The sequence below is a fragment of the Sander vitreus genome, chromosome 13 (genome assembly GCF_031162955.1).
Source record: "Sander vitreus isolate 19-12246 chromosome 13, sanVit1, whole genome shotgun sequence".
Lineage (NCBI taxonomy): Eukaryota > Metazoa > Chordata > Actinopteri > Perciformes > Percidae > Sander > Sander vitreus.
The window spans coordinates 29,086,170-29,100,580 of NC_135867.1; the positions used below are offsets into that span (position 1 = coordinate 29,086,170).

At 39.8% G+C, this 14,411-nt stretch overlaps 1 protein-coding gene across 7 annotated transcripts in view; it reads right to left on the minus strand.

Annotated features, from left to right (window-relative positions):
* The window catches only part of dlg2 (discs, large homolog 2 (Drosophila)), a 240,286-nt gene extending 226,068 nt beyond the window's left edge, over window positions 1-14,218 (minus strand). For all 7 annotated transcript variants that reach the window (XM_078266799.1, XM_078266800.1, XM_078266798.1 and 4 more), the window contains exons 1-2: window positions 13,571-14,218; window positions 12,646-12,777 (exon numbers count right to left, since the gene is read on the minus strand). In XM_078266799.1, the coding sequence (XP_078122925.1) occupies window positions 12,646-12,777; window positions 13,571-13,589 (151 nt within the window). In that variant the 5' untranslated portion in view covers window positions 13,590-14,218. The remainder of the gene's footprint in view (window positions 1-12,645; window positions 12,778-13,570) is intronic.
* Between the last annotated feature and the right edge of the window lie 193 nt (window positions 14,219-14,411).

Below are 14,411 nucleotides of genomic sequence, written 5' to 3' on the forward strand. Positions count from 1 at the left end.
GGAGCCTTGGGGAACTCTGCACGTCATATTTGTATGCTCAGATACATAATTACCTATAGATACAAAGTAGTCTCTATTCTTTAAGTAGGATTCAAACCAGTTTAGTACTGAGCCAGAAAGGCCAACCCAGTTTTCAAGTCAGTCTAGTAATATGTCATGGTCGACCGTGTCAAATGCAGCACTGAGATCAAGTAATACCAAGACTGAAATTTTTGAAAGTTTAAGTGGATGTCATTAAAGACTTTAACAAGAGCCGTCTCAGTGCTGTGGTATGGTCGAAAAGCCGACTGAAAGGCATCAAAACTGTTGTTTAGTGACATGAAAAGGTTTAGTTGTTGGAAAACCACTTTTTCAATGATTTTACTTAAAAATGGAAGGTTTGATATCGGCCTATAGTTGCTCATTAGTGATGTGTCTAGATTGTTCTTTTTTAAGAGTGGCTTAATGACTGCAGTTTTCAGGGCCTGTGGGAAGATACCTGAAAGAAGAGATGTGTTTACAATCTGTAGAAGATCAGAAGCCAAACAATTCAAAACATTTTTTAAAACGCCCATAGAATATCAAGGCAGCAGGAGGAGGTTTTTAGATGTTGTATAATGTTGTGTCATATTGGAATTTGTTTTACTTGGACACTGTGACAACACATACCCTGTACTTGATATGGAGGCACTGAGTGTTTGTCTAATTTTCTGAATTTTGTCTTTGAAGGAGGAGGAAAATTCATTGCAGGCCTTGGTGGAAAAAATTTCAGATGCTATTGGTACTGTAGGGTTTGTTAGCCTATCGACAGTAGCAAACAAAGCACGTGAGTCATTCTTGTTTTTAGCAATAATGTCAGAGAAGAAGGACCGCCTTGCATTCCTTAGTTCCAAATTATAAATGCGAAGTCTCTCTTTACAGGTGTCATAATGGACCTGGAGATTAGTTTTCCGCCAGCTGCATTCAGCTTTTTCTGTTCTTATCAGTAAGACATTTCTCCATGGAGATCTTTTCTTACCAGAGACAGCTTTGACCTTAGTGGGAGCAATGGCATCAATAATATTTGTAATTTTACAATTGAAATTATCTACAAGCTCAAGCTAGTAGTCCTTACCTAGGTACTGCGCGTGTGCGACTCCCAACAAAGATGTTACAGCAGTGAGATGCCTCACTCTGTAGCTAAAACAGAGAGCTCAACACACAGGGTGAAAAGAGGAGCTGCAGCAATGTGCAGTACAACAAAAATATGGTGTTTTTTGAAAATTAAACCATGTAAACCTTTTCTGATATAACCTCTAAATACAATTATGAACCTGAAAATGAGCATAATATGAGTACTTTAAATCACTCTTGACAAAAGCAGGATGTGGAGCAGTGAAGCTGGATGTAAACAACAGTAAACCCAGTCTTCTGGCTCCCTCTACTGGAGCTCCAACTTCACCTATACTACTGTACATCTATATATTCCACACATCCACATTACTCCATCTCAACTTAATATCAAACTCAAGTGAAGATGCTGCATAGCAGACGAGTGGAATAAATACAGCTTCAGCCACTTCACTGAGAGAGATATTGTGTTGTGTGGGCACAGGTATGATTGTTTGACATTTCAACAACCTACTTAACTATTAGCATGTTACAGCAGCAACACATTTCCTCATACAGTAGTCACCATGGAAATTGCACCTGTTATACTTAATCAACACTAGAACAGATCCAACATTTCTTCATGGGTAGGTTGACATTTCTGTTGTACACAGAAGCTCAAAGCTTTTAGGATCAAAAAACCAAAAGGATCAAACTTTATTCTAAATTGTCACATACACACCGTACAATGTAGTGAAATTATATTACTGCATTTAACCCATCTTAAGTATTAGGAGCAGTGGACTCAGATATGTAGTTGAAATCAATACCAGGTTACTAATACAAATATTCTTCCAATATGTAAAACCTGCTCTTCTGCTGTGAACACATATATGCATATGTTTTGGTATTGTCATGCTGTTTATACTCTTTGGCTGTTTATCTCAGACACTGAAAGCAGTCTGCTTACACCCCTCCCTGTCTGTTCTGCTTTCTTTTTTCTTCTTTATGTTCTAGTCCTGACGTTCCTCAGATCCATTGTCAAGAAAATTCTGTGCGCAGCTTTAACTGCCACTAAAATTGTATATCTTCATTTTGGCTCTTCAGAAACCTATGGTTGACGTCACAAAGTCCATATTTTATACAGTGTATGGTTACAACCCAACTATTATTTACTAGGGCTGAAACGATTCCTCAAGTAACTCAAATAATTTGATTACTAAAAATCCTCGATGCAAAATTCCTTGCTTCGAAGCTTTGGTAAACAATGTAACTAACGTTGTATACCGCTGTGTTTCCGCACGGATGATTAATACTGTCGCACAACGGGCTGGCGTTTCTGTTGACACATGCCGTGAAAACTGACAGCGCAGATTACAAAATGAAGAAAGAGAGCAAAAATAGTCAGGGGCTAAGAGAAGAGACAGGCAGAGAAAACAACAGAGTTTGGGATAATTTTAAACTGCAAAAAAATGAAAACTCTGTACCGTGTGTCACGGAGTGGACAAGTTACACAAGGTAACATTAACGTCTGCATGCAGTCTGTCGTCCAGCGTTTTACACAACTAAAGCATGCTACTCTGCAAAATTGGATTTTTTTAGAAAACAAACTATAAGGAAAGCTGTCGGTAAACTTAGCTGCGGGTGGAGACAAACCAGCCCCCTCTCTCTCTACTAGCGCCTCCTGCACATGGCTACTTAATATGCACTGCCTGCATTCTTCATTCTTTCTAAACTGCACTCAGATCAGCCTTCTTAAAATGTGTTTCCCAGAACAGTATAGTTGAATAGCCCTGCTGTAAGCTTTATACAGTCACATGTACATGGGCTTAGTGAACAGTTTTTTTGTAAATGCAGTGTAAAAAGCCAGAGGCATGAAGGGGAAAGGGTGAAAAATAATTACATTTAGGCCACAACAAAATGTACTTTGGCCACTAATTTAGGGCCAGGGTGGCCCGTGCGGACAGTGCTTAAAAAAATGAGCGTCTATTGCTGTGATCGTTTGCAATTTAAGCAATAAAACTGTTGCTTTTTCTAAAAATGAAACCTTTCTTTTATATATTTACTATTGCTATTTACTATAAAGCAAACGCATTGCTTATCTGATTACTCGATTAATCGATGGAATAATCGGTAGAATACTTGATTACTAAAATAATCGATAGCTACAGACCTATTATTTACTAAACCTGTGGACTATTGCTTACAATAATATTTTACAACTGGAGCGTTCACCAGTCAAGGGACATGTTGGTAATTCCAATACACTTGAAAATTATTCTTATTCTTATTATCATTACTTATTAGTTAGCATTACTGTTGTTGTTGCTCCTTTTATTATTTACTTATTTTATTTTTTATTCCCATATTCTTTGTGTGAAAAATAAATAACTGTTCACAGCTACTGTAGTTTCAAAATGTTGTAATACATATTAAAGGAATTTAGGGTGTATAGTGCAGACTGATTTGGAAAACATAGGCATGTGATTCACTTATGAAATCATATATCTAAAATGTGCCAGCTCTTGTTTCAGTCCAATTTCATATCTGAGATTCTATGAAGCATGTCACTGCCTGTTTTAGAAATGGTATTAATTAAAAATTCACTCAAGGAAATAATTAAATAATGAAGTACACATTTTAAAGTTTCTCCTGTCCATTTTCATCACTGATGTACATTGTGACGTTACACCGCTGTAGTCTGCTTACACTCCCTGATTTAGAATTGTATTAGAATAGTGATGACGTGTCAGTGTGGAGATTATTTATTGCGCATCAAAGCAAACATCTTCTAAATGTACATATAAGGCTTGATACACATAGATTTCCATGTGTGGGACGGTGTGAAAACAATACTCAGATATTACAGATTTGTTTCCTGAGCACTGTCGTCCTCATTCAGATTCTCATGAAATACACACCAGGCCTAATAAACATGTCACACATGCAAAACGACAGCCACTGCAACATATATGAACATGACATGAAATGTTTGATTTACCATGTTGGTGGGACGGGATTTGTCATGATTCATTCATCACCTCTCTCTCTCTCTCTAATTGCTTTATTGGCATGAATATCAGAAATAACCATTGCATATCAAGCAATATTACACAAGATGGTTTGATTTAACATCATTATTAGCACGACAGTGATGCGGCTAGGACCAAGGCGCTTGCGTCGAGGTTCGTAAACATCATTGTTCACTGAAGTTAAATCAAAACACTCAAGTGTAATATTGTGATTATACAACAAGGTTTACCAACAAAGTAAAGGTTGTAATCAAATGTACAACGTAATCATGTATTTATATTGTGGGGAAATTGCTCTCAAAATGAAAAAAAAAGCAACAGAGAGGATTTCTAGTCCCTCCCTGTTTAGTCAGCCAGTCAACTTAAGTTAATGTTAGCTTTGCAGAGATCATTAGCTGATACCAACCAAAACCAGCAAAACCAACGTGATGCCGAGTTCTGTAATATTATATAGTAGCTTAAAGTGTACCACATTTGGCTTTAGCAAAACATTGTCTTCTTACGGCTTTAAAGTTTTTTATTCTGACCTTTAATTACGTCATTATAGGTGACCTTTTATGATATGATATTCGGTATTTTCTGTCATATCTATACCTATATTGTTACAACGTCAGATTTTCATGTTAAACGTCGCCAATGCTTCAAATAATGAGGAAAACAAAACTTCAGAGAGAATTTCAGAGAAATCCCGGTGAGCAAAAACGTCCCACTGTTCTGAACGCTCTGGTTTCAATGTTTTTTTCTACTCTCAGCTCCGTGTCACATGACACAGAGCTGGGTTTCTATGATTGGTCATCTGCTCCAGGCAGGCTACTGCAGTGTTTACATTGTCACATGTAGCTACATGCTTTGTCAGGAAAAGCTGTAATCTTCTTTAATTTCTCCCCAATTTTGGGTCACATTACTGCTGGAACATGTCCAGTTGTGTACTATTAGGTTTAAAAGCCTTTATCCGCGATTTTTGACGGTAGAACGTGCTGCTATATTCCATTACAATCCATTGCTAACCAGAAGTAGCTGCTTGCTAACGCCAGGAGAAGCCGTAATCTTGGCTGCCAATGTGTTTAATTTCTCCCCAATTGTGGGTCACATTACTACTGAAACATGCCCGGTTGTGTAGTAATTGGTTAGAAGCCTTTACTGGTTTCTCACGGTAGAAAGTCCGGCTATATACTCCATTGCACTAACAGCGGAGCAAAGATGCGGAGACTCTGAGATCCGGAAACGCTGACCAATCAGAGCAGACTGGGTTTTTCAGCAGGGGGGCTTAAAGAGACAGCACTCCAACAGAGCGTGTATACGGGTGCAGCAGACATGGGCAGTATGAGAAAAACAATTTTTATTTTTTTTATTTTTTTTACATTAAAACATGTTCTACATTACATGTTTTTTACTCCTGTAACATCAAAATGAGATATCTTTTTCGATAGACCAAAGCCAGCGCCAAAGGAAAATCCCCAGCGCCAAAACATCTTTGACTTCTAGTGGTCAATTTCCCTTTCATCCACAGCCGCTATATTTTACACATGCAGCTGGCGCTGATAAGCCAACTATGCTGCATTGTTTTGACTGGACCTTTTTTACACCTGATGCATACTGACGGGAGTACACATGAGCTGTAGCCTACTCAAGACCCCCTTTTCAAGTGGACTTGGGGCAAGATTGACCGTACATCAACTGTGCAGATGAGTGATTGAGTAGTGGGGATGATGAATGGGTTAATCCACACAATCCCACTCTGCAGTGATGGGGTTTAGCTGGGGCGCCCATGCCACTGGCCAGATTAGACAGCAACTAATGCTTTGTAAGATGATTACATCTATTTCAGGAGGCATTTATTCCATCACAGAGTTGAACCTGCGTTTGATTGCATTGCATAGACCTATTGTTCCTCATCTTCCCTGCCAAAAGAATAGGTAAGAATAATAAGGTAATAATAAGATATTTAGGGTCCCTCTTTGTTGAGTGAGTAGGAATGAGTGTGTATAACAAATCTGCATGCACACTAACAGAGTCTTGCAATGCTAAAAAAACAACAATAAGCCATTAAAATGGAGTTGTGTCCAATTACAGACAATTAGGAAACTAGAACTCAAACATTTAGCAAACGTGTTTGCTAAACACATGTTCTATCTCTGATAAATGAGTGACATTAGTTTACTAAGTGGCTCACTCTATATTGATCAATGATGAAAAATAACCATTATTACTTTGTAATGACAGCTTGTGGAAAATGGAAGTTAAAAAAATGTTTAATGCACAACAGCATGAGGGAAAGATATGAGCGTGTTCCTGGTGTTCCTGGAGAACATCTGTTGCAGGATATTATGTAAGCATTCAAACGTAGGGAAAGATTACAAAATGTAATCCACACATTAAATAAAAAACAAGTCCTAATGGTGTTAGTCCACACAGTTAATATTTGTTATCTAGAAAATATTTTGCATTGTCACCCTGATTTGAAACAAAGGAACAGGAAAGGAAGCTTAAGAAATGTGCATGAATGAATACAATTAAATTAACAGGTAAAGCAATGTCAGTGAGTCAGTCAATGAGTCAGTACAGGTTTACAGGATGATATTGTCGCGTGGCTCGGGCCTCCGTACATGACGCACGCTACGAGCATGCACATTTATTAAAAAAAATTATATATATATATATATATATATATATATATATATATATATATATATATACATACATACATACATATATATATATACATACATATATATATATACATACATACATATATATAGATATATATATATATACATACATATATATATAGATATACATATACTAGGGCTGTCAAACGATAAAAAAAATTTAATCGTGATTAATCGCCAAATTTCTATAGTTAATCACGATTAATCACATGTTTTATCACCTGAATAAAATTCTATTATTTTGCATTTCAGAACAGTTTTTAAGTACATATTAACAATGGAAAGCCATTTACCAGTGGATCTTGATTGGGAATCAAATTAATGCAAAGAAAGTTACTTTATGAACTTGATTTTAAGATTTGTAATTGTTTATTATTTACTGTAAACAAAACAAAAATGCGTGAATCTGTCATTATTGCACAATTCCTAGTACCTAACTGAGATGTAGCACTTTGCTTATACAGTACAAACAAAATGGTCCAAAAACCGGATGCCACAGCAGGACATTTGAAAGCACAAGTGCCGAGTTTTAGTACAAAAACTCAGAAGCACACGACCACAAGACGCAACAACTTGCGAAGCTTTCGTGCTGGAAACAACAGACATGGTGACGTCATTTTAAGTTCCGGGGCTTAGGAGACCGTTTGGGCTTTAGCAGAAAGGGGGGACTGAGAAGTTGTCAATGTTCAAATTCTTTGGCTAAGTCCTGGATCTTCACAATCCTACCTACAGCACCTTTAAAGGACAATTCCGGCGCAAAACGAACCTAGGGGTTATTAACAGATGTGTACCCACTCTGTCGCTCTCTGGGACATGATTTCATGCTAATCCAATGTGTTTGTAGCTTGAAAGACGCTAGCGCAGACCGCTGATTAGCTTACAACGCTAGTATTCGGGGCACAGGGAAAGTAAAAACAAATCGCTATTTATACAACCAAAAAGGCTCAAAATTATCACCAAACTTCAACGGTAGCATAATGAGGGTCCCTAAATGTTAACCAAAGCATTGAGAACTTTGTAAGTGTACAGACAGTTTATTGAACGAAGAGCTCCGAGAGAGAGAGAGCTACAGGTAGTCAATGCCACAACACAGCCTCGTACTTGGGGAAACTGGTGGTGTACCTGCAGACATTGTGAAGCTCTGGCCACCCAACAGGAGTGTCTGTGTTGCAGAGTGGGACCTGTTGTGTCGCGACACCCAATAGACGCAATAGTCTGAAGATTTCCCCTCTCTGATAAACAGGGCTGGACTTGAAACTTTTTTCCATGTCCCGAAAATAAATTGGAGACGGCGACCCAGACCGGAGGGACCAGATGGACAGTTATCCACTGAGTAAGTACACTAGACAAGTTATGCAGAGTGCGATTATTTCAGATATATTAAGCAAATTGCTTTTGATTTTAGTTTGCATCGCCAGCTCTAAGTCATGACTAGTTTTCAAGACGGCGGCGGCATGTAAACATGAACATGACTGTTATAATGTATCTTTTTAATAAACTGTACACTTACAATGTTCTCAATGCTTCAGTTAACATTTAGGGACCCTCATTATGCTACCGTTGAAGTTTGGTGACATTTCGAGCCGTTTTAGTGGTATAAATAGCGATTTGTTTTTACTTTCCCTGTGCCCCGAATACTAGCGTTGTAAGCTAATCAGCGGTCTGCGCTAGCGTCTTTCAAGCTACAAACACATTGGATTAGCATGAAATCATGTCCCAGAGAGCGACAGAGTGGGTACACATCTGTTAATAACCCCTAGGTTCGTTTTGCGCAGGAATTGTCCTTTAAGTCAGTGAGTCACGTCCACGTTGTGGGATATTGTTTTCAGCTTCACATATAACAACAGGACAATGATGAGGACAAATGACAGGAATGCACAAACAGGATTTAAAATACACTGATACAGTTAAGGCTGCAACAACTAATGTTGTCGTAGTTTCCATTTAGCTAGCTCGCTAGCATGGTTGGCAGTACGCTAAACAAGACATTTTTAGGCGACCAAATGTTCTTATTAACTTTGATGAAGTGAAAAGAGGGTCAGAGTTTAAGATACATGGACAACAGCCAAAAACAAGTTCAGGTCTACTTTAATGTCTACAGTGTTAGCATGGTTAGCATTGCTAAGCCTCTGTCCTCTGTCCTGATTGACAGGTCCTAAAGCATCCCCTGCTTTATTGTCCATTTTAAGATAAATGGGACCATAATTTCAGATTGATCTCATGAATCCGTACGCCATTATTGGCGTGTTATAAAGACGCATACTCGCTTTTTAGCATGTTTATCAACGCTGTTTGGCGTCCATTGACTTTCATTACCTTGCGATTGCGTGTGAATTGACGCCGTAGCAAGTAGTATGAAAGGACGAAAATCCGCACAGGGAGGATGGGTAAAACACAGGACTTTCACCCAGGAGAGCGGGGATCGTGTCCCGCGTGTGATGTTTCCTTTCTACGTTTTTTGTTTTCCTAAACCCAACCCTGTTCTTCTTTTCCTAAACCCAACCCTGTTCTTCTTTTCCTAAACCCAACCAGTTCTTCTTTTCCTAAACCCAACCCGCGTGTGACGTATCCTAAACCCAACCGTAGCCTTGCGATAACACGCCACGTGGCTTTAGAAAGTGCCACGTGGCATGTATGTTTACGCTGTGACGTTGCAGACTGCTGTCCGCTGTATACAACGTAGACATACACGCGGCTAGCTCAAAATGCGTTCAGATAATATGTTGATATGTTTTCGCAAAGTCATGATGTCATGTTAATAATTTACAGAATGAACATCATGCTGTATTGAATAGGCTTGAAAGTAGCGCTGGAGACCATAAACTCATTATGAAAATGTCTACTGAGGTAGTAATAAATCAAGTGAGAAGTGGGCTCATCTTTCCCAAAGACTATAGAAACAGACTTCTTTTTGCAACCAGTGGAGTTGCCCCCTGCTGGTAATTAGATAGAATCTACGTTTAAGCAACTTCATTTTTCAGGCCCGGAAGCGAGAACCAGCACTTCTGTTATTTATTTAAAAGCATTGAGAAAACATTGGGCTGTCACATTCTGACTAAGCTATTAGAGTTTAGGAGAGGATGCAGAGATGCTAGCAAGCAGGGAGGTACAGGTGTCATGAAGTCACAGTCAAGGTTCAACACGGCCCTCATTAGTTGATTGTCACAGGTCACACAAAGGGCTTTGGTGGATGGAGTAAGCATTACATGGGTTTATTCACTAGTAGGGCTGCACGATATATATAGTTTTAGCACTGTCATTGCAATGTGCTCATGTGCAATAGTAAAATCGCAGGACATGCAATAGAAATGCTACAACTTTTTTGCTTCTTGATACAAAAGGAAAACTTGCACAGTTCTCATTTTCCATGACTAATGTTACCGGCCAACCATTCCCCTTTAAGACAGGTGATCATGTGGGTAATGTGTGTATGTGACGTAGACTGGCGGGGTTTGTTATGGGAAGTGAGGCTCTCCCATGTGTGCGTAGAGAAGAACGGTAAGCAGCAGCTGCCGCAGACACAGTGAAGTGCATGCTTTTCCATGGGTAGTGAAAATACAGTAGTCAGTGTTTTATGTTTGTGCACCTGATTAATGCAACGTTGTCACGACATCTCCTGACCATTCTTCAACGAAGACTAAAAGCTATTTACCAGCTACAAGCCAGGCTAAAGCGAACTGAGTTAGCCTCAAGAATCAAGGGGTCTGTCCAAACTACAGTTGGGAGCCGCGAAGCTGGACACGTAATACAACACGATACAACATGTTTATGTATCTTTGGGGGTGGCAGTAGCTCAGTCCGTAGGGACTCGGCTTGGGAACCAGAGGGTCGCTGGTACAAGTCCCCATACAGATCACGTACAGAGTGTGGACTGGTAGCTGGAGAGGTGCCAGTTCACCTCCTGGGCACGGCCAAGGTGCCCTTGAGCAAGGCACCAAACCCCCAACTGCTTGGGTGCCTTTAATGGGCAGCCCCCCTCACTCTGATCAATCTCTCCATTTGTGCATGTATAAGGTCCTGTTGGTGCATGTGTGTGTATTTCGGGCCTGTGTGTAATGTGTAACACCAACAGAATGTAAAAATGTAATATCCCCTTGCGGGATTAATAAAGTATGTCTTCTATTTTCTTCTTTCATAATTTACACCGATTTAAGGGCTCTTGGATACACAGTTTGTTGCTAGTCCGTGACATGCAGGATCTGCATGCACAGCAAACCACCAATCAAAATCAGTGTTGATCAATTAATCAAACAACCAAAGCAGGCCCCGCTAGTCCCACTAGGCGAGGAACAGGAGGGGAGCAACATCAGGGAGCCCCCTTACTTTAGAGAAAGCAACATGCAATCATTATTAATACCATTACTCATGACTTTAACCTGAATTGATAGAAGAGTATTATATGAATAAAATGATGTCAAGTAAGTCAACCAGTGTACTTAACTGATTCCTCGAGTACCTCGAATAATTCAATTACTAAAAATCCTCGATGCAAAATTATTTGCCTCGAAGCTTCGTTTAATCAATGTTACCGACGTTGTTTCCGCACGGAGAAAACGACAGAAAGTGTCCAAAGTTTGGAATCAGTTCAAACGTAATTAGTACGAAAACTCTGTACAATGTGTCTACTGCAAAATCAAACTAGCTTACCACAATAATAACACAACGTCAATGCTTCAGCATCTCAACACAAAACATTGAGTCTAACTTAATCATCCATTCCACGAAGAGGACCCGACAAAAGAGTCGTATGGACGATGAAACTACACCAACTGCCTTTTGTGTATACAAATTAGGGCTGCAGCTATCGATTATTTTGAAAAGAGAGAGCGGGAGAAAATGGTGCGCAACAATCAGCAGTTTTCTTCTGAAGGGATAGTCAACAAGTTGGCTCTTTAGATCAAATTGTGGTCACCACTACGTATTGTCTTGTCTTTGCGACAGTAGAAATCCTCTGTGCGGTAACACCATGAGCGATACAACGTCGGTAACATTAATCAAACAAAGCTTCGAGGAAAATAATTTTGCATCGAGGATTTTTAGTAATCGAATTATTTGAGTTACTCGAGGAATCGCTTCAGCCCTTGTTCCAAGGTAAGTTCTGATCTGATCACAGTCACTAATTGCTGCTAAAACTCAGAAGATTTAATATTTTTAAAAATCTGCTGAATCTGATCAACAAAATGAAAATGGTTAGAACTAAGGCGAGGCTGAGAGAGAAACCAGATCACAGTCCGTTTTGGCGCAAGTAGTGGCCTGCAGTGTTCTAGAGTTGCTGCGGCTGTTCTGAAATCAGCCTATATGTAATGTGCAAGTTTGCTTTAGGTTTTACTGTTGTTATAAAATGTTCTATGAAAGGGCTGCATTATTGTTAATACATGCATTACACGAGGCAATTAAATAAATAAAAGAACTATTATTGCTGCATTGAGTAGGAAGTTAGTAATTATTAAATGCAGTGAGTTTATTTCAGCACCCCCAACTCTGATTGCCTTCTAGCGTCCCTGAAGCAGGTTGTCTGCACATGGACCTAGAGACCTGTGTGGTGTAAAGACTGGACTGATCAAACACATTAGGAAGACTGCAGTCATGCTGTAATCCTCTGCATCTGAAAGTTGTGTGTTTTCATTGTTTAGTCACTGTGATTTTAAATATATATCTGCTTATTATTTATCATCACAAGTTATCTCTCAAAATGAACCAATTATTAAATGTAATGTAAGGTTCCGTGAGCTAGTACAGAGCAAGCCACACAGTATTAGTACTTCAAATATGTGACACTGCTTTCAAATACTTTAGTTTTTGTGAAAATCACTACAATATAAACTTAACAGAAAATACAAGTTGCTTGAAGGATTGGTTGTGTTTTACTAACTTACCAAGAAGAGCTTCAAACAGGTTGCTTTTAAAAATCCCCATTACTCTCAAAATGGCAGTTTTGAGCTGCTGCTCCTCCGGCTCCCTCAGTTTAGTGCAGTACTCCTCCAAAAGCCCCAGGACTCGAGCTGTGTCTGCAGAGGAGGGGGCAGATAAGACAGACTTTGGTGCTTCCTTGGTTTGTTTTCTTCATAGAATATATATATATATATTATATATATATATATATATATATATATATTATATTCTTCATATATTCATTTGACAATATTTAGTATGATACATTTAGGCCACAAAACGTACATCAGCCCAGAGGCTGTAAATATAGAGATGAGTAAACTGAGTTTAGGTGAGTTTAGCCCCCTCTGCAGCAGCCGCAGCCCCAGCTCACATTTTATCAGAAAAGGATAGAAGATGCCAGAATGTGGTCAAAAGAATGTAGACACCCGGGCATTCCAGCCTTATGTGACAGCTGGACATGTCCTTCCAAAACCATAGGCATGAATATGCTGCTATAACAGCCTCCACTCTTGTGGTTTTGGGCTTTCCACCACGTTTTGGAACCTGGCTGCAGAGATTTGGTCCCATTCCACAACACTAATGTTGGGTGATAAGATATGGCTTGCAATCACTGTTCCAGCTCCTCCCAAAATTGCTGTGCAGGGGGTATTGCCATGTTGAACGAGAAAAGGGACAAAGACAAACATATGTGGATAGCTTTGGCTATATAGTCTGTCTATGTCGTTTGTATAATGGAAACCAAAAGGTTGAACAACCAATCTTGACTTTAGACTGTTACTATTAACTGTGGACAAATGCAATGTTGGTAATGTGACAGCATCCATAACGTTTACATTTGGTATTTACAGGGTCTGAAAGCTGGAGGAGCAGAAGCTCTCATTACCTGTGCCACATACATTAACTCACCTTTTTTTCTGATAGGCATGACTGACTCAGTGTAAACTTGACTCTCTGCGGCTTCCAGCTCAGTCTTCAATGCATGGTCAAAAAGTTATTTGCTCTTTCTTGATGGGATGGCAGAAAACAAGATGGATTTTGATAAACGTAGCTCCTTTACAGCACTCTGAAGAGACCTTAAACCAGAAGCTCTACACGTGGAGTCCAGGGACCACCAGGGAGGACCTGAGGGAGTATCCAGGGGGTCTTTGTCCGATGAGTAAAGTTTATTTCCACAGACTAGATTTTAGCACAATGAAATAATGTGATCACATATGTCTCTTGTCTCAGATGACAGTCCCAATAGTAATCCACAAAAGATCAGATACGGTCCCCTGTAGCAATGTCTTATCAACGCTACTGTGTACGTACAGTAATTCAAAGGTCCTTGGTGTGAGAACGCAGGGGAACCCCCAGAAACCCCTGGGTTTAACACATTCTGCACGTGAGGGTATACATTACTTCTGTCTGGGCCCACTTCAAAAGAACATCCTTTGGCTGAGGAGCTGGCAGACCATTCACTGCTGTTCCAAACATCCTCTCACAGACAGATGGGTTACAATACAGAACTAGAGACACACGGGTGGACAACCAAGCCGCGAAGTCCTCACTGTCAGATGTAGAAAAGCTGATTTGAGTCGAGCAGAGAGCCGAGCCGTACCATACAGTTGAAACACGGCATTAGTGTCCCATGGTGACGAGGAGCTGTCAGGTCTGAGGGCTGGCCTGGGTTAACACTCTCAGCTCCGTCCACAGTGACACACAGACAGTGTAGTGCGACAGTCCTGGGTCGGTCCTGTCTGAAGAGCTG